Here is a 23003-nt window from a genome sequence, read left to right as displayed (position 1 = left end):
GGAAAACTACTCGGGCCATACCGAGTAGAACTCGGTAATTATACTCGACTACGACTCGGACTTGTAACCCTGCCCTCCCGTGTATATAAAGGTGAGCAGGGACCCCCCTCAAACAGAACAACTCCAAGTGCATCTAAGATCAATACAAACAAACACACAGGACGTAGGGTATTACGCGATCTAGCAGCCCGAACCTGTCTAAATCGTGTTCCTTGCGTCATCATTGATTCCTTGATTCTCAACGGCCCTTACCGCACAAAAGACCACCTAGGGTACCCCTAGGCGGGTTGCCGGTCTAAAACACCGACAATTCTTTGGCAAGTTCCGCTCTACGCCGTTTGAGCTAGTCTATTGCACTGATGATGCTCGGACGGGAGGTTTTGAGGATGCCAATCCGCCAGTGTATCTCTTGCGCACGGTTCTTGTAAGATTCTTCTTCTTGACACGCCTTCTCCAGTTTAGCACAATCGGCCATGTGTCGCAAGGCTCTAAACACTAGAATCTGCATGACTTCGATGTATACTGCGGGTGCGAGAGCCTCTTCTGCGCCTTCTAAGACTTGGCCTCTGATCTCGTTGAATATTCGCCGTATTGGTTCGACATCCTCCACCAATCGGCCGATGTTGTCATGGAGAAGGGCTCGCATGTTTTGAAGCCTTGCGCGGATCTCTTCTGGTATCGAGCCCAAGGTTATCTGGCGTGATGCGACTTCCTCATCATCGGAGACTGCAACTGCAAAAGAGAAGAGGCTATTGTTTGGCGTATCCTATTCCTGTAGGGATGGGAAAAAGGTGTTTTAGTCGACAGAAGCAAGAAATCGGCTAGTAGAGATAGAAGGCCCTTACCTCTTTAAAATGAATCTTCTCTGCCTGGGTTGGTAGAATTGCTACTCCCGTCTCAGAAATCGGTGGCGGTAGTTCATCAGAGGGAGAAGATTCAATAATAATCGGCTCTCTGGTAATAGCCGGTAAAGTGCTTGGGCCAGCCTCCTGGAGAAGGGAGAGGGAGGCATTTGTGAGAATAAAAGGAATATTAGATCTAAATGTGGGTCTTGGTTTCCTACCTCTGGAGATTGCGCAGCCGATGGTTGCTCAAAGGGGATGACCGATGTGTCTGGAGCATCCTATGCCAAGGATCAGCCAATTTTAGTTGAAAAATTAGGGAGATTAAGAGTGTTCCTTACCTCAATCGGGAGATTTGCTGGTGGTACAGCTTCTGCTCATTGATCGGCCGATTGAGGAGCAGTCTGCTCCAGAGTGAGTTGTGCAGCCTAATAAGAAGAGACGAATTTAGTATTGGCAATACACTTGAAGAGGTTAGAGTAGTAAGATTACCTGTATGACCTCCACCAGAAGAGATGCAACCGCTGACCTAGCTTTTGATGCCGCCTGGAAGTCGATGTCCTGAATTGTCGGCGGAACATCTACTTGGATTGGTGTGGCTGAGAGCCCGGCCGACGTCGCGACCGATTGGTCGGCTGTCTGAGTTGTTGCCTATTCGGTACGAGCTCGTACCTTGAGGCTTGTTTTCTTTGTGGTGGACATATTGAGCTTGTGCTTCAATTGGCCGGTGGCTATATCTTCCATCGATAGGGCATGATAGCCGATAAGAGGGTACGGCGTGTACAGATGATAGGTCTCTATCGGCCTGCGCTCCTGCTGTGCGTTGGGGGCACTTGGCTATCAACTTGCGTAGAGAAGTGAAGACAGTGATGAAAGCTCTGTAGTATAAAAAAGTGAAGGTGAGGAATCGGCCTCGGCCTGCCGTTCCTACTGTGCGTTGGGGGCACTTGGCTATCAACTTGCGCAGAGAAGTGAAGACAGTGATGAAAGCTCTGAAGTATAAAAAAGTGAAGGTGAGGAATCGGCCGAGAAAGTATTGCTACCTCTGCGTTTAGATCAGCGTGAGCAGGGTCCAGTTGATTGCAATACACTGCAGGAGCCGCATAGAAAAGGTGTTGTTTCCACTCGGCCCACCATAATTTGAATTGCTGAGTAGAAAAGGGTGCTACTAGCCAAGTGCTCAGGTCAATAGTGCTGGAGTTTGGTGTCAGATTGCATAATCTGTTGTATTCAAAACCTTTTGAGACTGACTCTTGAAATTTCACCCGGCCAACGAAGTGAATTCCGATGGGCATTTGTCCTAAGCCAAATTGCCGGGCTGCTACCGACGGGTTGTAGAATTCGTATGTCGGAGAGTCCTTCCCAGAGAAGAAGTTCGTTGGCAAGATTCCAGGTTTGATCAAAATATCCATAATCCCGTCGTCAAAAAAATTGGTACTCGAGTTAAAGCAGTCAAGATTCTCAAAAATTGGACTTTCTCTTTGGTATGGATATCAATTCGTCATTTCTTCGCTGAAGCCATTATAAAAGCATCTGAAGTGCTTGACTATTCTTGAGGGAGTAAGCTTACTACCTAGGAAAGAGGATACGGCTTATTCGAAGAGGTGCAGTGGCGCCTTACCGATGGGTCAGTTTCTGATTTGACGTTGGGGAAGGTCTTGGTTTCGATCCGTTCTTTGAAGATTTTGCTCATATATAAATTGAGCAAGAGGTTGATAAATCACCAGGGATCACCAGGGTTCCTGATGGGCTCCCCAGATGATAGCTTCACGGTGATTTGATGCAGCATGTAGTATACTGACCCCAGCAAGTGTTTTCCCAAAGGGACAGTGGCGCCTCTTGCTAGCGTTTCGGCTAAGGCTTGCGTGTTGGAGGTAGGACCAGCTGATTTGCCATAGAAAAGGTACTTTTCCAGCCACATTATCAAGAAGGTTGTGTGCTCTTTTTCCATGATGGGACCAGTTTTCATGTTCTTCTCAATAAAGCCTTTCCATCCGCCGATGGCCTTTGTTTCCAATAGGTGGGTAGGTTTGATTAAAAGATCAAAAGATGTATTAGTGGAGGAGATATCAAGGCCAGTCAGCATCAAAACATCGACTGCGGTTGGAGTCATGGGTCCATGGCCGAAAAGGAATGCATTGAGGGCGTCGAACCAGAAATAAGACGCCGCGATGAGCAGAGAATCATTCCTTTCCATTTGCGACAAGGACATATTTATGCAATGGCCGATTTTTTTCTCATCCCAGAAGATCCTCTTGGAATTCGACATCCTAAAAAACCACTCTCTCCAGCCGGGAGTTTCATTCGGCCAAGACCTGAAGGTGCCCGTCCAATTATCCAAATCCATGGTTGATTGTTTGAATGGAATCCTATGAGTTTCCAGGTATATTAGATCAATTGGGTCAGGATCTCCTATAGGACCAAGTTCGATGAGTCCAGGGGTGTTGGCTATGGGGATGGTGATTCTCTGCCTGAGTTCCTGAGAAAATGCAAAGAAAGACTAAGAACAGATCTAGGAATCGCGAAAAGGTAAAAGAAAAGGGGGGTTCAGAAGATTTACCTCCGGGACGAAGGCCATGGTGGCTGTAGGCACTGCCATTGGGACTCAGAAGACTGGCACGATTGGCAAAGAATGGGAGAAAGTCACCGGAGTACATTGGAGTGCACCTGGAGGCGGAACAAGCGGGGGCGCCGGAGTGTGTTGGGAGATGATTCACCGGAAGGGAAACTTTTTTTTGCCTGGGGAAGAAGAAGCGGCGGAAGAGATGAGTATCTAGAGGATGGCTTGAGAGAAGGGTAAATATGGAATTTTTACCGCGCCGTCCGCGCAAATGTCGAAAAGAGCGGTTGCCCGCGGGTGTTCTGTTCAAAAAATGCAATCATCAAGGAGAAGATTTTGGGAGTGAAAAGGTTTTGCCGCATTTATTGTTGCGTCTCTTTTGGAGGAAGGAATCGGTGTTGAGAGAATTTCGGAGCAAAAGATATGTTTCACTTCGAAACTGGGGGGCTTGTGTTGACGCCGATTTTTGACACGTGTCAGGCTCGGCGTCAAGGGGAGAAAAAGTAGCTGATGCGGTTAAACAAGAAGCTGTGGCTAAGGGAATTGGCCGATGAAGCTACAGTGTTTCGGCCGATTTGCCGAAGAAGTCAATGAGGGCTGGCCGATTGGAAGCTAGAACAGCCCGGCCGATATGGGCCTAGATAGGCCAAGGCTGTGACAAGATGAAGATAGGGATTGGCCCATAGAGGATTGATTGGTGTCTGACTCCGACGCGGGTTGTATCTGCATGTAAATATTTGTTATTTTAAATAAGAGGTAAAATCATAGTCGGTTAGGAAATCAGTTGTAACAGGGTATAAACAGGTGCCTCGTGAGGCTTGTAAAACAACGAACAATCATCAATACAAATCTAGTTTTTCACGCAACTTTACTTTCAAGTCGGCGACTTCACCAAACCTTTTTCCTTTTCATGAGTTCGTACGAGTTGGCAGGACTACATCAACACGATCTCCGGCCAATTTGTAAGTTCCGCGTACGAGTAATATCTAAGCTTTAACTTCGGGTGCATCGCTGTTGTTTTGTTTAGATTTATTCACCAATTACTGATATTTACTAGAATTATAGGTTTTACCAGTTATTTTAGTTTTTATCATAAGTTATCCAGCTTGAGACACGAACTGTTGGCTATATTAATATTTTATCTACTTATTATCACACAGCCGATTAGATCTGTTCCAAGTGTTGTTTCTGTAGCATTGTTTAGCTTACTCCAGTAGTCTCTTTCAGAATTGCTACACGATTATCGGCTGCTTTATAGCCGGTCATCTCTATATAAAAATTGGCCAACCTGCTGATACATTTTCTTGGAATAGATCGGAACCTTAGCAGATCAAATCTCTGGAATTTGATATCTTTTCTTCCTTGTCAATCAACAGGTCAGATTGACTGGCACGCTGCGCGAACCGCACCAGGGCGATCACCCGAACAGGAACTAAGCAGATTCTCCCGGGTCGTGTGTCCGACGCAGGAGTCAGGGCCACTGTCCAATTTTTTATGTCAACAAATATTGATCAAGATATTTATCTAATACGAATCATATATAACAAGTAAGCTATCCATCAAATTCTAGCTCAAAAACATGTATAAATAAAAAATGCTCTCCATTCTCCCTCAATCTAAAAAACTGATTTTTCTCTATCTCTAAAAGCATAAAACAAAGCATAATAACAATAAATGAAGGGAGGATGAAGTAGCTAACCTTTACAACAGTTTGGATGAGTGAAATCCCTAAAAAATTGAAGAAAAAAATCGGGCAACACTCCCTAAGATTGCTTGGTCTCCATGGAGAAGGAGCCCGAAGCTCTCGGTCTGAGTGGCTCGGGTTCGAGGAGGAAGAAACTGACTTTTATAGGCGAGGCGTTTAGTCCCGGTTGCTAACACCAACGGGGACTAAAGACCATCCATTTAGTCCCGGTTGGAATTACCAACCAGGACTAAATTGACTAAATATCCTACCAGAGCCGTTACAATCGGGACTAAAGGAGACTCTTTAGTCCCGATTGATATTACCAACAAGGACTAAAGCTCCCGTCGTCGGTGATAGCCGGTGTAGCCATTTGACCTGGGACTAAAGCTCCTTTAATCCCAGGTCCACCAAAAAGCGTCGAGACATGTCTCTGGATGGAACGAGCATTTTAAATCATATGGAAAGTTTTCCTATACGTTGTTCCTTATTTGGAACCCTATAAATTTTTTTAGGAATATTGACGTGTGGTCCTCATCAAAGGATTGTACCTTGGCGAGTTGGTGTCAATGTCCTGACTTTTCTTTGTGTCCAAATCATCATTGAATGCTGGTTGGCTGCTATTATTTCTGCTTCTTCTGGCATGTGACTTCCCCTAGCGAGAGGTTGGCTTGTTAAATATATTAATAAGCTATGGATTATTCGAAATGAGGAAAAGTCTTTCAAAATAGATTTTGACTCTCAATTTCTCTTCAAATATATATGTCAATTGCTAAATAATCAATATCATTTCAATGACTTTGAGTGTAAATATATCGATGCAAAATTTATAAATTAAATATGCTTATAATTTAACTAATTATTGGCTGTAGAGTTTGACTTTTTAATTTCCATATCAAAGTACGCACATCATTTCTGAACGAATACAGTAAGAACTAAGCTCAGATCGACTCGTCAGTGAACCGCGTCCAGTCAAGCCGAGCTGAGCCAGCTCGTGAGCTGGTAGTCTGGCTCCTGAAGCTGGATGTGTCAAGAGAGAGCCGGGCCTCCGCATGCACATGCAGACATCAGTTGGCAGTGGCCCAGTGGACTATCCCACACCTTGCACATCACCAAAAGCCCAACCGGCTCAGGTAATCTGATTCTGGGACCCCTAAAAAGAAAAGGAATCTAATTCTGGGATCGAAAGGTTATACGGCACGTTTGCAAGATTGTGACCGAATTGTTTCGAAAAAGAGAAGCATGTCTACTTTGCTACTCGTACGCTCTAAAAAAAATGCTTTTTGTTCTAGCACTTGAATTTTGTTAGTAGTTGGTGTGTGCCAATCTTGATATTGTCGATGTCAAAGTAGGCCCATTTTAAATTATTTTGCAAGTAGAGAACGTTTTTAGTTACACAGGCTTTCATTAATTAATAATGTGGTTATGGCCACATCTACCTTTCCGTGCAGTGTCTTCCATTAACATCTATAGAAAAAGAGCAGGTGCTTTTTTCTACATGCCATTTGGGGAATGTTGAGTCATGTTATGTAGATCCTCTTGAGACAATATTTATGCGAGGCTTCATATATAGTCCTCAGTTGATTATATCACGCTTACTTTTTCTTCACTTACCTGCATACTCCTCCAGAAGCAATTAAATTGTTTTTTTTGGAAGAGGGGCAAATAGACAATTGCTGACCAAAGTATATAATGCGAGTTGACGTATATAATAAGCTAGTTAAGCTTCTTTATGGAATTGAAGTATATATATAATAGTTTATATGTGAATGTACATATACATTAATAAGACATTAGTTATATCTAGGACAAAAATGAGACAACTGGGGGTAGTAAAAAGCAAGTTTGTAAAGAAAATCATTGTGCTCTAAATTAGATATTTACTGAAACGCCAAAACCCTAACACTGGTAGAGAAACGACCTTCCATCAAGCTACAAAAGTCTTCGTCGTTTTTGAATCCGGGACTAAAGGAGCTTTAGTCCCGGGTCCAAAAACCAGTTTCGACGGGGTCTCTTTAGTCCCAATCAGTAATATCAACCGGGACTAAAGAGTTCCCTTTAGTCCCTGTTGTAATGGCTAAGAACAATGAGGGAATCTGGTGGGGCATTTAGTCCCGGTTGGTAACACCAACCGGGACTAATGGCCACTCGTTTAGTCCCGGTTGGTGGTTCCAACCAGGACTAAAGGATGATCTTTAGTCCCGGTTGAAACCAACAACCGGGACTATATCCTCTCTTTTTTTATTCCCCTGATGGACTCTCTCTGCACCGGCCTTTAATTTATCACCCTACCGGCGGCCTCATCTCTGTCCCCGCTACCTTATCCTCTTCCCCAACCCACCACCGGCCTCTCTCTCTCTCCCTCCACCGCTTCCTCTCCTCCTCTCCACCGGTGTGCGGGCCCTCCCCGGCCTGGCCCTAGGGCGCTGGCCGCCACCAAAGCGTGGCCCACCGGCCATCGCCGGCGCACGTGCGGGCGAGATGGCAAGCGGGGGGAGCTTTTGGATACGAGAAGCCGGTGAATGTTTCATTTGTGAGTGATTCTATAGTTTGTGAATGATTCATTTGCAATTGTGCTGGTGAATCCTCTGTGTGTTGTGAATCAAATCAAACTCATGTGTTGTGAATCAGATCTTATGCGAATTGATTGGTTGTGTGTTCTCACTTGTGTGATGGCCATGTGAGATGAGTATATATGTTTCTTGCTTCAATTTGTGAAGTGTTAATTGTTTTGATTGTCCTTGTGGTGGAGTTGGAGCTTAAGGAGGTGGTGGAGTTGGAGCTCAAGAAGGTGGTACGGTGATCGAGGCGGAGCTGGGGGGCGGCGGCACGAGCAGGGACGAGGGCCAGTTTTTTTTTTATTTTTTGGAACCTTTTAGTCCCGGTTGGTGAGTAAAGGAGGTTTTTAATCCCCGGTGAATGACCGGGACTAAAGAGGGGACATCTAGTCCCGAATGATTAGTCCCGGTTGGTTTTTCGAGAGATACGAGACTTACCAACCGGGACTATGCTCATATTTCCACCAGTGTAATCATATGTTTGCAGAAAGGAATGCAAAACTCATGTATACGTCACTATGAGCTAGCAGGCAGAGTAAGCACCTCACCTACCACAAAATGATCAGGAGCTTTAGAGAAAGTTTTCATGTAATTAAACAAGCTTTTTCCATAAGGTTTCCATGTACGGCCCGACTGATACTGGATAGATCCGGATATATCATCATTCCAACAACCTAAGTGGGGTTGCTTTATGCATTATCATGAATCTGTCCGGAGCAAAAAAGCAAAGCTGTGCCTGTCCTTTTGCGCCTGTATATGTCAAAGGATTAATTAGGTAATGATCGAGTCTCAATTATAAGGATCATATATAGCCTCTAACTCTCTAAGGCGCACGCCCAAATCTAGAGAGAATAATGTTCATGCCTCCAGCACTTTAGATCTTTTCCATGGACGTTTCCTTCTGCTATCACTATCATTGCCGCCTTTGCTTTTGTTCCAACAAGCGATGGATCCTCTTCCTGATCTTTGCATGCATGAATCCTTTTTCAAACAAAAGCAAGCAAGCTTCAAGCTTGTAAGAGGCGCATACCTGTGTCGACAGATTCTTATCAACTGTCTTTGATAAATATGGAAGTCATGTATGCGTATCTATATCTAGCTTTTCAATCCGTTCATCTATATATGCATCCATCGTTGAGTCACGTGTCACTTGTGCTCGCCGGTTTGTAGATGTGAGAAACAAGCTTTTAATTTTCATATAATGCAAATGCCAAGTAGCAGCATTGATCATTTATTTCCCCAATAGTGTCTTAGTAAAAAGATTATATAATATGAGAAATTTTAGAGTGCTCGAAAAAAATGAGAGTCATTCATCCGGTGAAATCAAATGGAAATAAAAGAAGTACCATGAAGTACCTAAAGATAAAGATAAGTACCAAGAAGTACCAATTTGATGGGATCAAGTAAAATATAGTGAAAAATTACTATAATACCCTTTTAATTATCTGTAAATCTATTTAATTCTTTTTTGGTAAGAAGGATAAGAAAGGGAATTACCTGCAAGTACCACTGGTACTTTAAAAGTTAAAAGCATTGTAACAAAGCTCAATTCACAAATTGAATCTAACTGTAGTGTTTATTTTTATTTAACTTGTTTAATTAGCATTTGTTGAGGAACATTGACTAGAGATGCAAAACCACGTGTACATGTGTCAAACTATATAGAAGTAAATCACCCATCATCCTACTTGCCTTAAGCTGGTGAGGCCTGCTTCTAACTGGTGCACAATATACTTTTTTTTTGCGAAAGTGGCGCACAATATAGATTCAACTTTTGAATTAAAACAAGTGTAAATAGAACAATTTGCAGAAACTACGTATGCACTACAAAACGTATTAAGAAAGCGCCACTGATGCACTACTTTCATGAACAATACAATGATGGGAATACTAATCGGATAATCAATGACTCCGGCTGCTCTATTAGGATCTTTCCTCTATTTTAATATAGCTGCAGCTTTCCTGCGGGCTCGTTTCAAAAAAAATCAGTGATCCCGGCCGTCACATTACTTCCATGTGGGCTCTTGTGCCGCACAGGGGACCAATCACCAACCGATCGGCACTGTGTGGTCAACATAATAACCTAACTGCAGGCTAAGCACGGCACTATCCAGATCAAGAAAGCTGAAAGCATGCCTGCCGGCACGTTCAAGCGGTACTTTCTGTCCTTATTGGGAAAGGCTGGGAAGCAGCATTTGTTGCACGCGTGGTTGGTGATTTGAAGGTTTCTGTTATGTAGGAGGTATGACGATTTGCTAACTCATGCATTGCGTTGGGCAATGCATCATGGTGCTCAACCTTAAGCCCTGTTTGCTCCCCTTCTAGATTACATAGTTGAATTTAGGGGCGGAGCCAGCTCTCGAAGCCACCGGTGTTAGCTCTATTACACGTGATGTCAGCTCCATAGACAAACAGTGTGGAAGAGTGATTTCCTACTGATTTTGTAGGAAATCATCGATGTCAGCTGACATCAAAAAAGGGGTCTGGCTCCGCCCCTAGTTGAATTATGGTCCAGGAGTAGTGGGGCAAAATAACATTCTAGAACTACCATGGGATCACAAATAATCTGAAATAAATCACAAATGAAAGGAGGCTATGAGAAGAAAAAACTGAAAAACTGTCATGTGCACCTCCTAATTCACCAAATTTGGAAACCCATTAGCTCATTTGTTATGCAAAACAAAACTTGTACATCTTGTATGCTGAAATTGGAGCTGTTTGCAATATTCTGGAGCTTTGAGGGTAAATCTAAAACGCTGCTATTATATGGCTCTTCCCCAACTCGGGAATAGACAGAGAGTTGAGTTCTTGTTCTTGGGAGAGAGCTAGGGTTAGGAAGAGGAGAGGAGAGGCTTAGATCCGCAAAATCCATCCAATAGAAACTAAAATCTATGGGGCATTTGGAGCCTCCCCATCCTTATTGGCTCCCACTCTTGTATTGCTTATTTATATAGTGGATTGCTTGCCGCCACCCGTGGTTTTTCCTTGCAAGGGGTTTCCACGTAAATCTTGGTATCTACCCTCGGTTTAGTATTTTCCTTACCATATGTGTTGATTAAGTCACCATCTTGCTCACTATTGATCCATATGTCAAGTGGTTGCTTTTATAAATGAGTTGGCATGAGAGGCATATGTGTGTTCTTTGATATGTTGGTATGAGATGATGGGGATTGATATTCTAGTGAGCTAGCTGCTGCAACTATTTTGTAATTGAATCATTGGACAGCTTGCAGTTTGAAAGTTTGAAGCATAGTTGCTGTTTTGTTCATGCTCACAAGGTGTTCGGTGAAATGCTTGTGACAAGTTAGATTGCTAATTTGATTATTCAGCTACTCCATTGTTATCAAAAAACATTGTCATATGCCTTGCTTTGATTGCTTACAAGGTGTTCCAGAATTTTGCAAGCAAGCAGCAACAAAAATGTTGCAACAACATTCATGTTATGCAACAAACTAAATATTTGTCAGCATTTAAACCGTTTTTAGTGGTATGTTCCCATGTGTATAAATGAGGATGAGACATATATATGATAAAACAAGTGCAAAGCTGGAGATTTATGCAGGAGTTATGGATATACATACCTTCTCCATCTATCGGATTTTCCGCACATTATAATTCTTTATGGAGTGCATAAATGTCATTCCAACTATAGACTGTTAAATATATTGTGACCAGATATTGTAACTTGATGTACACGCATAAAACAAACTCAGGCCGGTAAATAGATTACTGTCCTTGTAGATAGGGAGTTCGGCCAGAGTTTGTTTTACTGTGATTGTAAACCACGCTGGGGTTTTTCCAGCTCTATAAAACACGCAGGCGCGGCAAGAAGAAGGTGCAACGCTTAAACCTATACCATCTACCTCGTCCTCGGGAGAGGCAAGCATGGGATGCATTGTGAGAGATCATAGGGGGGGAGGTGATCCTTTCAGCGTGGAGGTTCCTGAGGAATTGTGCAACAGTGGAAGAGGCAGAGGCAGTGGCATGCTTAGAAGGAATACAGCAGGTGATGGAGTGGGTAAAGAAACCTACTATCCTTGAATCTGATTGTGCAGCAGTAGTCTAGCCCTCCTTTCTCCTTCGGCAGATAGGGCGAGGTGTTCACATATCGTTGAAGAGAAAAGAGCTTGTTTGGAGCTTCTGCCTGAGTTTAATATCAAGAAGATTAGAAGAGAGTGCAATAGAGTAGCTCGGAGAAGGTGCAACCCTTAAACCTATACCATCCACTTTTACATAGACAGACAAGGAGCTGCAAAGATAACTCAAATCAATCAAATAAAGCTCAATCTTATCGTTCTTTTTCACTTCTGGCTAGAATTGACCTTCAATTTTGTAGGTCAGTACCCTCAGTTTTAGTTGAACTTTTGTCCTTTTCCGTTTGGCTGGAAAACAAACGATAAAATTATCTGCTACATCCAGATGTGGTACTGAATCGAACATGTTCTTATTTATAATTATAATCTTCACGAGACCTGTGGATTACTCCGAACTGTTTTGTGTCTCACCAACCCCTGAAAAGAAACACACACCAAGCCCAATCACATTTAGTTGTCTATCTAGCTGGGCTGCCATAATCCACCAGTCCCCATGGTCCATCCAACAACCTCGCCCCCTTTAACTCCGAATCTGCAGCAAGCGTTCATGGTCTTCCATCAAAATCCAAAAGGTACTAGCAGCTGTACTTTGCTCATTGATCAGAATCAATGTCCCAACAATTATGCAAGGAAAGTTATGTCAAAGCTATTGCAGGTGATGTAACGAGGAATGAACCCCTGTGGACTTTCCATAAATCTCAGGAGATATGTTAGGACAGGAGTGCAGAATAAGGTTTGTGCAGGTTCAGTTTGCTGTGTAGTTGAAGCTGGGAGGGTTGGTGAGAGGGGCTTATCTGCTCGAATATTAGACGACCTCTTTCTCTCAACTAGCTTTCGAAGTGGTGAGGATTGAAAAGTATTAACATCTTAATGCTGATGACTAATAGCTAGGTTACGGAATCGGAACCCAGAAATTAAGTGGAAAACAATCCATGCAACAACTCATCGAATCTGCGGTCGTTGTGGGAATCAATCCTCGTTAGTTCGAAGGAAAGAAAAACTAACCACCGGACAGCATAGCTTTCATCAGTTAATGTAATTAACAACAGGGAAACCAAATATCACTTATACCTTTTGGTTTAAACTATAAGAGAATTACCAATATATTTAGTCATACTGCATTATTGCAGCTTTGTCTTTTGTAAAAAGAGTTACTCCCTCCATCCCAAATTTTAAGTCATTCCAAGAATCTTGAAGAGTCAAAGCATCTTAAGTTTGACCAAAATTATAGAGAAAATTATAAAGATTTATGACATCAAATAGGTATACTATAAAAATATAATTGATGAAGAATCTAATGATACTTAGTTGACATCATAAATGTTATTATATTATCATATAAATTTGGTCAAACTTGAGGTACTTTGACTCTCCAAGATTCTTGGAATGACTTACAATTTGGGATGGAGGGAGTAAACAATATACCAAGGCCATATTTCTATTATTTCTCAAGATAAAACACTAAGGAACTGTTTGGAAGCCGGGTGTTAGATGCAAACCAGGTGTAAAATACAGGTCTAAGTTTTTTTCCGACCCAACCTGTAAATTGCTGCTTGGATGGGCTCTAAATTAAACATCATTACTCCCGGATTGGGCCGCCAATCCCCGGGTACTAGCTAGATTTGGCCCAAGCTGTAATTTCGCCGGCTTAAAGCCCCTCCCTCATCCAGGCCGATTTCAGCCTGCTCGCCATCCCCAACTAGGCCAAAACCGCTCGGCCCATCTCCCTCCTGCCTTCCCCGACAGGCCCTGGCCCAGCTCGCACTCACGCTCCTCACCATTCTGGCCGAGCAGGCCCTGCCTTCTTCTGTATTTTGGGCCGTGTTGGGTTCGAACGACCAGTGCGTAATAAGGCCTAGTAGGCTGGGCTCGAACTTCTAACATTCCCCTTCTTCGGTCCTGTTTGATCCATCTAATGAAATCTGGATATAGCTAGGTAATATGTGGATCCACGAGCTAATTTCACTAGTTGGCGAGATAATTGACTATCCTACTCTTTATTAATTTCACACTCCCTCCATCCTACAATATAGATACATAGACTTGTCCAAAATTAAACATTTTCAATTTTAACCACAGCAAATAATCACAAGTATAATAATATAAAAATAATGCTAGTAGATTTATCTGGAAACAGAGTAATACTCATTTATCTTTCTATAAATTTGCCATTTTTCAATTTATTAGTCACACCCAAACCACGTTACGCAATACGCATCCTTGCAAGAAGCTAGGATAAGCTAGTCTTCGTTCCTCCTGCCAGCGGTGGCATGCATAACTATAGTCTCGACAGTGAGCCCCGGCCCCAGCCCCGACATGATCCCCCATTGCCAATCCTCCCCTTCCTCCTCACCATGCTGGCGGCGCCGCCGTATCTCATCCAGGACAAAGATGACCGTCGCGCCGAACATGTTGCCGTACTCGCTCAGCACGCACCGGCTCGCTGCGAGCTTACCGGTTTCCAGCCCCATGGCGGCCTCGTAGCTGTCCAAGAGCGGTCGGCTGCCAGGGTGCACCGCCCAGAGAAGACCATTCCAGCCGGTGCCGCTGGCGTTCGCCAGGCCGAGCGGCGCCAGGGATTCCGCCAGGCACCGCTCCAGGCCGCCGCGGACGAGCGCCGGCACCTCGACGGACATGCGGTAGTCGACGCCACTCTCGCCGAGGTTGATCGCCACGGCGTGCTCCGTCCCCGGTAGCGTCGCCTGCGAGGACGACACGACGTGGAACACGGGGCGCTCGATGGGGTCTGTCGTCGGGTCGGCACCGACGATGGCTGCTCCGGCTCCGTCGCCGAACAGGGCCATGGCGACGAGGGTGTCGAGGCTGTTCTCGTCGGGGGCGCGGAAGGGGAGGAGCACGGCGTGGGCGCAGGCCACGAGCACGCGGGCGCCGCGGTTGTTCTCGGCGGCGTCCTTGGCGAGGCCGATCGCCGTGAAGATCGCGGAGCAGCCGTGGAAGTAGAGCAGGGTGCGGCGCACGGTCGGGCGGAGGCCCAGGAGCGCCGCGAGGCGGAGGTCGGTGCCCGGCTCCCCGGCGCCGGAGTTTGTGGCGACAACGAGGTGCGTGATGTCGGCCGCCGGGCGGCCCCACTCCGCGATCGCCCTCTCCGCCGCGGCCGCGGCGAGCTCGGACACGGCGTCCGCGGATACACGCAGCCGCGCGCCCAGCGACGGCGCCGCCGCGCGGTCCGTGAACTCCGGGTGTCCGCCGATCGTCTCCTCGGTGTGGTGGAAATAGCGCTTCTTGATGCCTGACTTGTCACCTGCGGGAGAACAGACGCAAGAATTTGACGTTGTAGCAACAAAAGATCTCTTTGTTTCCGAGGAATGTTTTGATTAATCAAACTGAATGGAATCAGTACGTACACATCTTTTTCATCTTGGCCTTGAGCTTGGCGAGGTGGTCGCTCTTGGTGATGCGGAAGTACCAGTCGGTGAACTCGTCCTGGCGCACGCAGTTCGCCGGAACGGCCGTGCCGATGGCCAGCACAGCGGCGGGGCCATCGGCACGCTGCGCCCGGCGGATCTCATTGAGGAGGGTGGTGGTCGCAGCCATAGTGGTTGGCGATAGGCAACTGAGCTCGTGTGTCGTGGATACAACGATGTTGTGCACATATAAACATACCACGAATTATAGTATCCGGTGTTTCACATGCAGTCCTGGTGCCCAGCCGGCTAACTGCTAACAACCATGGCGTACGTTCGTTCGACTGAGACATGGAATGGTCTCCATGACTCCATGTGTGTGTGCTTTCACATGGAAACAATGCTGGTGCACGCCGTTCATGTGGGTTCTATGAATTGGAGATACTCGGGATTTTTCTTTCGGTTTGAGATGCCATAGACCCATAGTGTCAAACGCACGTACGCTACAGTGACATAGTCAGTGGCGGATCCAGACATCGGATGAAGCCTGGGCAAAGCTCGTGCTCTCTCAGTCTCTTTTCCCAGGTTGTGACTACATAGGGCTGATTTGAGTGGCAGCAGAACATGATCCCTTTTGTGAGACTGCTTCAGAGCCCGAGCAGACGCCCAGGGTCGCCGGGCCCTAGATCTGCCCCTGGACATAGTAGTCCACGTATACTCAACGTAAAATTAGCTAGCTTGTCAGTAATTCCGCAGAGCACACATCAGTACCATCACGACACTAAGTCAACCGCATAAGCTCATTGGATGGCATGTACGCATGTACGGGGTCGACGATAGTATTGCCAAAGCTGTGGGACTTGAGTTATTCCACGCAACAAGCTGTTCAGGGCCAAAACAACGCCGGAAAGGAAGCAGGTAGCTCGAATAGACAGCCAGGTCAATATTGAATTCTCATGTAGAAGCACAATAGCAACTCAGGAGTCCAAGGACCTCCTTGTGCAAGGAATTGCATGTATGCACAACTCTATGTAAAGACGTAGCTTTTTTCTAGCTTTGACAGATGTGAGCATGTATTGCTCGGCACTTGTGCATGGATCCGTTGAAAACACTAGTAGAGAATTGGCCTTTAGTCCCAGTTGGTAGGGTGCATATCTTCCGAAAATCCATCCGGGATAAACCAACCGGGACAAAAGGGGGAGTCTTTAGTCCTGGGTCTTTCAATCGGGAGTAAAGATCACCCTTTAGTCCCGGTTGTGTCATCAACCGGGACTAAAGGGCCTGCCACGCCAGGCGCGGGACAGGCCCTTTACTCCCGGTTGGTAAAAACAACCGGGAGTAAAGGGTGCCCCTTTAGTCCCGGTTGGGTTTCCTAACCGGGAGTAAAGGGTTACCCTTTAGTCCCGGTTGGATTTCCCAACTGGGACTAAATGGCGCCCTGCATGGCACCCTGCGTGGCGCCTGAAATTTTCATGCATGCATCACGTACGTAGTACCGCGGCCCTTTTGTTAACTTTTAGTAGTTGAGATTTGTTTTAGAATGAAATCAACTAGTATTTAAACGAATGAAATTTGTAATTATACAATTACTATATATATACACAATTCAACTAGTACAGATCGATCATAATTAGCGCGTATTATATATACAAATATATCAAACTATATATCTACAATCTTCCCATCGAGGTGTTGCTGCTCGGAGCGTCTAATTGTCGTCCATCGTAATAAAATTCTCCTTTTGGATTTACCACCTCGTCCATTAGGAATCCAATGAGACCTTCACATATTGCCGCTACTCTTTCTTCCTTCAAGAGTCGTTGTTGAATATTTACACGAACAAATAAATATAAGGAGCTAGAAAATAATTAACTAGTAATAGTTTTATTTTACGTACTTTAAAGTTGTGCGGCGTCATCTTTAGTCCCTTGGGTCCCATAAAACTGTGCATGTGCTCACAGATGTAGTAGCTACATAGATTATTCCCGGGTTCCTGTCTTAAGCACTTCAGTGCGGAAAAAAATAAGTTATGAAATATTCGTGTTATACAATGTACTAAATGTGCAGACTTCATACGTACCGGGAAGTCTGTGTTCCATGTAAGTTTTTCTTTGAATGGACCTTTGTGTGTCCTTATGAATTGTTTCCATGCGCTGCGGATTAGAATAATGAATGATATAATGTAACAGGGATAAAATTTAGGAAACAAACTTTTGCATAGAGATAAAGGTCCAGAATTATTACAAGCCTAGCATGTCTTGCATGTCTTGGTAGTCCACCGGATCTTTCCTCAATGAATCGAAGACAGTGACGTGGCTTCTTTCAGGCTCAATTATAATAAGGATCCAGTGGAAGCTGCGTACGTAAAATGTTCATGCATATTAGAGCTAACTAACATGTAGAGATAAGAAAAAAGACAACGAAAGTAGACGGTATACACACACTTACTTGAAGTTGTATGGAAGTAGTATGAAATCCTTGAATGTTTGTTTGTCTAGGAAATTGTATACTTCCACCAAGGTTTTTTCCAGCGCTAATTGTATCTGTTTTTGGTTAACTACAGATGGATCCATGAAGCCTATATGTAGGTACGCCTCTCGTCGGCACGTCTGAATTAGCATCCTACATAAAATGGAAGATGAAGTTAGTACGGTGACGCACGCCAAAATTTACATGTAGAGATAAACAAACACTTACAGAACCCAAGCGCTGATCAGAGAGACGTCCAGGGCATCATGATGGTACACTTCGTATATATCCTTGAAGTCTAGCCATAGAACTTTCTTGCCTTCGCCGTAAAAATCTATCAGTTTTACCTTCAGGCCGAACATCTCCCTCGAGTCGGCGAAGGCCATCATGTACCATTGATGGAATTCGTACATCTTTGTTGATAGCTTCCGTACCAACGAAGGCCTTACAAGAGGTTTGCCTAGCTCATAAGGCCATCTCGGCTCAGGGGGCGGTGCAGTTGGCGTCTCAACTTGCCCTAAGCATTGATCAAGTCCCAGACCTGTTTCTTGCATGAATTTCAATACTTCTGCTTGTTGATCCAAGGGCATTGCTGCTACCCTTTGAGCATCTTTTTTTGATAAATGGCTGAGGTCGGGGACAGCACCACTGGAAGATGACTTTCCTTTACTTTTGTCCTTTTCATCAGCCTTTACTAAAGCCCGTTCATAGTTTGATAAGAGTGGTATCCTTTTCTTGGCTCCTTCTTCCATCCTGATAAAAAAGTTTAAATCTCTTCAATTTACTGGCGGTGGCTCCATCTCCCTTGCTTTTTTTTCTTCGGCTTGTTTCTTGAACCACTCACTAGCCTCTCGTTGGATTTCTGCCCACTGTTCCGCATGAGTCATTGCCTCCCAGCATTCCTTACGAGTCACTTCAGGCTCCTTTGTTTTCTTCTTTCTCTGTCTTTGCTTGGGAGGTGGTGCTCGTGACTTCTTTAGTGGTGCTGCAAGTTCCTTCATGGGGCTGCTCTTGGTGCCGGCGACGGTGATCGGGGAGGGGTGTTGTTATTGTCGTCGTCACTCCCACCACCAGGATGTGGTGGAGATGGAGACCTTAATATAGCAGGAAGCGACGGTCCTAGAGCAGGTTGTGCAGGAGATGACGGTCTCGAGCTATAAGGAGAAGGTCGCTGCTGGGGATCTACGGGGAGCGGTCTTGAGCTCTGAGGAGATGGCTCCGTGCCAGGAATAATGATGTAGCATTTTCGCCATAGAATGATCCCATGAAGCGCATATGTCAATGTCCTTTCCCCGTCGCCTCCCGGGAGGTCGAGCTCTAGGCCTTCATATTGGCTATCAACAATTTGCTCTACGCGGACGCTGGCATAGCCAGGTGGAATCTCCATGCCATGACTGCTCTGCCCCGCCAGGGTTGCTAACGCACTCCCGTACGCTACCTGTACATATAGCAGAAGTAAACAAGTTATTAAACTTCGATCACGAAGCGTGGATCAATTGATAAGATTGCATAAATATTATGTATAAGTATACCTTAATAGTGAGGTTGCCGACCGGTGCATGCAGCTCACATGTGGTGCGTTGCGTGATGGCATCCATGGGGAACCGTTGCTCCTCCACGGGTAACCTGGGCGTCTGCGCATCGGGAACCCCTGTAGAAGCACAACTACTCAAGAGGCATTGAGAAGGGCTGGCGTAGTTTGGATTCGACAATGCTCCAGATTGGGCCAACTCCGCAACTGCGTGGGCCACTCGACGATTGATTTCCTCCAACATTCTTTCTTCTTGTGCCTGCACTTTGGATTCTAGCATCTGCCGCCAGCTCTCCTTGATCTGTTCCTTTCTTCGCTTGCGGCTTCTGTACGATGCACTGTCGCCTCAGAAAGCAAACTTCCACGGAATGACCCCGAACCCTTGGCAACATCCTGGGTGCTTGGGATTACCGAGGGCCAATGTGAGCTCATCATTCTCTCGGTCCACCTTCAACCTTCCAGCCTTAGAATCTTCAATGTTCTTCATAAGACGTTCGGCCTTCTCACGTATTGTGTCATTGAAAATCAACGTCCCATCCTCTTGGCTCAGGGAGCCTCCATGAGCGTAATACCAATTTTTTGATCGTTCGGACCATTCAATAGTTGTAGGTACGATTCCCCGCTCGATCAGATCTTGTTCCATCTTCCTCCATTTGGGAATTGCTGTGCCATAACCACCTCATCCCAGATGATGATGGTAGCCCTTCTGACTAGCATTTGTAGTGTTGGTCAGGATCTTTTTCACACCGTCTTCACTCCTCTTATATTCAACAAATGCCTCCCAGTGGTCCCTCAACTTTGACCACGCGTTGAAGTCTGGAGTTCAGCCCTTCTTAATGTAGTGGGCATCCAACATCTTCTTGAATGTCTGGAATTGTGTAGCCATCTTCTTCAACATCCACGCTTTCACATCCTTTTCAATATATCCTTCGGGGAATGTGAAATGTCTCTTGACGTCTTCCCACAGCATATTCTTTTCTGTCTCCGGGAGGGCGTACGGATTAGTGCTTCTGCCCTTCCATTCTCTGATGCTGATAGGCACGTTGTCCTGGACGATTGCCCCGATCTGACTCACGTACTTCTTTGCTCCTTTCTCAGGATCAACCGGCCTGCCCTCTTCTGTCACTTCCGTGATGATAAGCCTCCCTTCCATCACCTTTGTACGACCTCGGGTCTTCTGCCCTTGCGTCGATCCAGAGGGCTAACAATTCAAGATTCGTTAATTAGTACGTAGTAGTAACAGTGGCGTGAAACAGTACAAGATTCGTTATATATACCTCGCCGGAACCTTCCGCCATGGCAAGGTGTTGCTGGGGCTCATGCTCTTCATTCCCATCGACGGACATGTTGAGGAACATGTCCGTCTGGGTGCCCTCTTCATCGGTGTACGATAGTGGAAGGTTGTCATCACTACCATCACTAGCGATTATCTGCTCCATGAGATACCTTGCGGTCTCGTCGTCTGCCATTTCAACTATTGATTGAAACATACATGGAATCATACATGACAGTCATAGAAATCGCCTTAGTTATATGTACATAAGGGTATATACATGAAATCATAAAATAACATGAATCCCGCAAAGTCCGGAATGTTTATACAAATTTCAACAAATTAGTAGTACTTTGTACGAATTTCTACCAAATTTCTACTAATTTATACATATTCATTGGAATTTCTAGCAAATTACTACTAATTCCTACTAATTTTACAATAACATGAATCCCACAAAGTCCGGAATATTTATACAAATTTCAACAAATTAGTAGTACTTTGTACAAATTTCTACCAATTTATACATATTTATTGGAATTTCTAGCAAATTACTACTAATTACTACTAATTCCTACTAATTTGATTTTCTAACTAATATACAAATATCTATTGATTTTATAACTAATTTGTTCCCGGTGCCAGTGCCAGCGGACCTCGCGTGGTCAACGGTGCATAGGTTGGGACGGCAGCGGCCGGGGCGGTGGGACGGCGGAGGTGGGGACGGAGCGAGGTAGCCGTGGCAACGATTAATTTCTAACCTATCCCGGTTGGTAATGGGACCCAGGACAAAAGGGTATGTCCACCAGGCGGAGGCGGGGACGGAACCACGATGAAACATGATTAATTTCTAACCTAGGTGGAGCGACGAACCTAATTACTACTAATTTCCACTAATTTGATTTTCTAACACATATACAAATATCTATTGATTTTCTAACTAATTACTACTCATTTCTATTTATTTTCTAACTTAAAAAAAAGGCCTTGCTGACGCAAGCTGATGGGCTTGCGTCAACAAGAGCGGTACTCCCGGCGCCAGTGCCGGCGGACCTCGCGCGGTTGACGGTGGCCGGGGCGGCGGGACGGCGGAGGCGAGGACGGAGCGAAGCAAACGCCGGGCCGGAGGCGGCCGGCGACGAGGGGCGACGAGGCGGCAACAAGGACGGAGGCGGCGATGAGGTCGAGGGGCCGGGGCGCGACGGAGGAGGATTGAGGCGGGCCGGGGTGACGGAGGAGGAGGCTGTCTGGGCGCGGGTGAGGCGGTCGGGCGGCGGGACGACGACGGCCGGGGCAATAGGGGACGACGACGATGGCGGCCGGCGAGGGAGGCGGACGGGCGGCGACGGAGCAGAGCGTGCGCGGGATCTTGGCGAAATTTTGGCTAAGTGTAACTGGCGTGGGGGGTAGAAGAGGCTACAGTGCCTTTTAACCGCCCCCTTTTATCCTGGTTCGTAATGGCACCCGGGACTAAAGGACCTTTTGTCCGGTGGGGATGGGAGCCTACCCTTTTATCCCGGGTGCCACCACCAACCGGGATAAAAGGGCCCCCCTTTTATCCCGGTTGCCAACTGTAACCAGGATAAAAGGGTACGTCCCAGCGAGAGTTGAAAACTACCCTTTTATCCCGGTTGCAGTTTGCAACCGGGATAAATGGGGGGGCCTTTTATCCCGATTGCTGTTGGCACCCGGGACAAAAGGGCCTTTTCCCATTTTTCGTCTCCTGCCTGTTTTTGGGAAATAGATTTTATTTATGTTTTCACTGCATTTCAGGATGAAAAACAAAAACCTTCACATATTTTGTACATGCAAAAATATATTTAATTAGCGAGTATATTGACAATAAGTGTGATTTAGTCATTAATTCTATACCAGTTCATTTAGCCTCTAAAATATTGATTTGACTGCATCGCTGTGATCAAGAAATTATTCAATTAAATAATTTCAACGCGCAAAAAAATCCATGTATGTATGTGGTTAACATTGTTCATGTTTATCTAATAAATCTTCACCTAACAAATTTAAGAACACATGAAATCATACATAGGGTAAATTAAAAATTGTATCAAGTACTACACAAAGGTCATGTAAATTTAGCGCATTACAATACAACGTTGTAAAATTTCTTATTCACGAAAGTTCCTTGATCAAGGGTCCCCTGGCTAACCAGGCAAGCTGTGGGTGAATCTCAGAGTTACCCATAAGTTGTTGGCGCAACCAGGAGGGAAAAGTTTCCATGTGATGACGGGTAAGCCAAGCATCGGATTTGGTCAGGTTTTTGGAAACTACCATCTGCCTGTGCTGCTCGATATACGGAGACACAAAGGATGACTGTTGTAGAACAATGTAGTGTGCCTTGTCGAACAAATCAGTATCATTGCTGAAACTTGATTTCCTTCCAAGGGTGCCCATTCCTCGGAGCCTCCCCTCGTGGCGTGAAGTTGGAACCCCAATCGATTCAATTGAATCAATAAAATCAACACAAAACTCGATCACCTCCTCTGTTCCATATCCCTTGGCGATGCTTCCTTCTAGACGGGCACGATTAAGAACATAGTTTTTTAGGATTGCCATGAACCTCTCGAAAGGCCACATATTGTGCAGGTATACAGGTCCGAGAATACCAA

General features: G+C 45.3%; 1 protein-coding gene across 1 annotated transcript; it reads right to left on the bottom strand.

Annotated features, from left to right (window-relative positions):
* Positions 1–13831: 13831 nt before the first annotated feature.
* On the bottom strand, positions 13832–15323 carry LOC101759838 (bisdemethoxycurcumin synthase). The gene is made up of 2 exons (XM_004979333.2): positions 15104–15323; positions 13832–15000 (listed from the first exon to the last, which is right to left on the bottom strand). The coding sequence occupies exons 1-2, from the start codon at positions 15291–15293 to the stop codon at positions 13979–13981; spliced, it is 1212 nt and encodes a 403-aa protein (XP_004979390.1). The 5' UTR covers positions 15294–15323; the 3' UTR covers positions 13832–13978.
* Positions 15324–23003: the final 7680 nt, after the last annotated feature.

Source organism: Setaria italica, chromosome VIII (assembly GCF_000263155.2).
Source record: "Setaria italica strain Yugu1 chromosome VIII, Setaria_italica_v2.0, whole genome shotgun sequence".
Lineage (NCBI taxonomy): Eukaryota > Viridiplantae > Streptophyta > Magnoliopsida > Poales > Poaceae > Setaria > Setaria italica.
The sequence above is the reverse complement of the archived record's forward strand: the minus strand, read 5'-3'. Positions and strand labels throughout refer to the sequence as shown.